Below are 1,380 nucleotides of genomic sequence, written 5' to 3' on the forward strand. Positions count from 1 at the left end.
CGCTAATGAGCTCCCCCTCCTGCCCCGTGAATCCAGGGGCCTGCCGGGCAGCGGGGACCCGGCCGGCACCGGGGCTCGCCCCCGGCTCCTGGCCGCAGCCCAGCGGCCGGTTGCTTTGACTCGCTCCTCTCTTGCCCCCAGGACCCCTGTACATTTTGCAACGCCTTCAACCCGCGGTTGGTTTTTTGGGGGTTGGGTTTTTTGTTGTTTTTTTGGTTTTCAGCCAGCGCTGTTTTTTGGTTTGAAAGCTTTACAAACAGGCGCGGGGAAAACCCAGCCGGCATTTCCCCCTCCAAAGCCAGGCAGGGGCTGTTTAGGGGCTCTCTCCTATCAGCTGGATTTTGCGGGCGTTGCGCTGCTTCAGATTATCTGTATAAACCTTAAGCGCGGATTGCCCCTTGAGCGTGCTTCGCACAACCGTGAACTCCCGTTTTCTAGTTCCTGCGATCGGATACTGCAGAATACTAAAAACGAAACCTCCGTTCACTCGCTTAAAAAGAAAATGAAATCAGCACATATTTGGTTGATGGTTTCCTCCCGGCCTGTTTATTTAATCTGACTGTATGATAGATGGCATCAGATAGTGGCTTTGTACACATTAGGCCATTCTGGATTTTTTTTTAATGGATCAACAAACTCGGCGAGGAAAAGCTGGATAAATACAGTGCCGCCCCTTTAAACGAGTGGGGATGTTTTTGAGATGTATTACTATATTAGGTGACATGGAACTTTGCATCTCTCATACCATCACTGCAATGTTGGCCAATAGAAAGCTAAAGTCACCCAAAAACTGCCTAGTCCCTCCTTCCCTTCCCTTATGGTCTGGTCCTACCTGCCTCCAGTGCACAAGTCAAGGCTACTCGCGGGAATGCTATGTGCCCCCTCCATGAGCCCACGCTCCACCACTGCTCCAGGTTGGCTGCTCCTCACCTACTTTTCCATGACCCTGGGCTCCGGCCGCTGCCCCGCTCTCCTCCGCAATGTTTCCTAGCCCTGTGACCACGACACCCTTCTCGGTCAAGGATATTTTGAACCTGGAACAGCATCAGAGCGGCCTGGCCTCCATGGAGCTCTCCTCGCTGGCCTCCCCCTCCTGCATGCTGGCCACCTTCAAGCAGGAGACGTACAGCGCCGAGCCCCCGGCCCTGCCCGACCGGCGGGAGGAGCTGCCCGAGGCGCACCCGGCCAAAGCCGCCGCCGCCGCCTTCCCCGGCTCCTACTACGTTAAAAGCTACGTGGAAATGGACTCGGCCAAGGACGCCAAGGCGGACAAGAAAGGTAAAGCCAGCGAGTAACGGCGGTGCTGGCCGGGGCTCGCCGGCGGCCTCCGAGCGGAGAAAAAGGAAAGGCAGGGAGAAGGCGACCCCCAGCCCGGGGCTG

At 56.7% G+C, this 1,380-nt stretch overlaps 2 protein-coding genes across 2 annotated transcripts in view; one reads left to right on the forward strand and one right to left on the reverse strand.

The window, feature by feature from the left end:
* Positions 1-1,380, reverse strand: part of BNIP1 (BCL2/adenovirus E1B 19kDa interacting protein 1) — a 178,551-nt gene that overhangs the window by 148,339 nt on the left and 28,832 nt on the right. The window lies entirely within an intron of this gene.
* Positions 908-1,380, forward strand: part of NKX2-5 (NK2 homeobox 5) — a 1,917-nt gene continuing 1,444 nt past the window's right edge. Inside the window, exon 1 of the mRNA XM_009318474.1 lies at positions 908-1,278. Within this exon, the coding sequence (XP_009316749.1) occupies positions 981-1,278 (298 nt within the window). The 5' untranslated portion in view covers positions 908-980. The remainder of the gene's footprint in view (positions 1,279-1,380) is intronic.

Source organism: Pygoscelis adeliae, unplaced genomic scaffold, assembly GCF_000699105.1.
Source record: "Pygoscelis adeliae isolate BGI_AS28 unplaced genomic scaffold, ASM69910v1 Scaffold42, whole genome shotgun sequence".
Lineage (NCBI taxonomy): Eukaryota > Metazoa > Chordata > Aves > Sphenisciformes > Spheniscidae > Pygoscelis > Pygoscelis adeliae.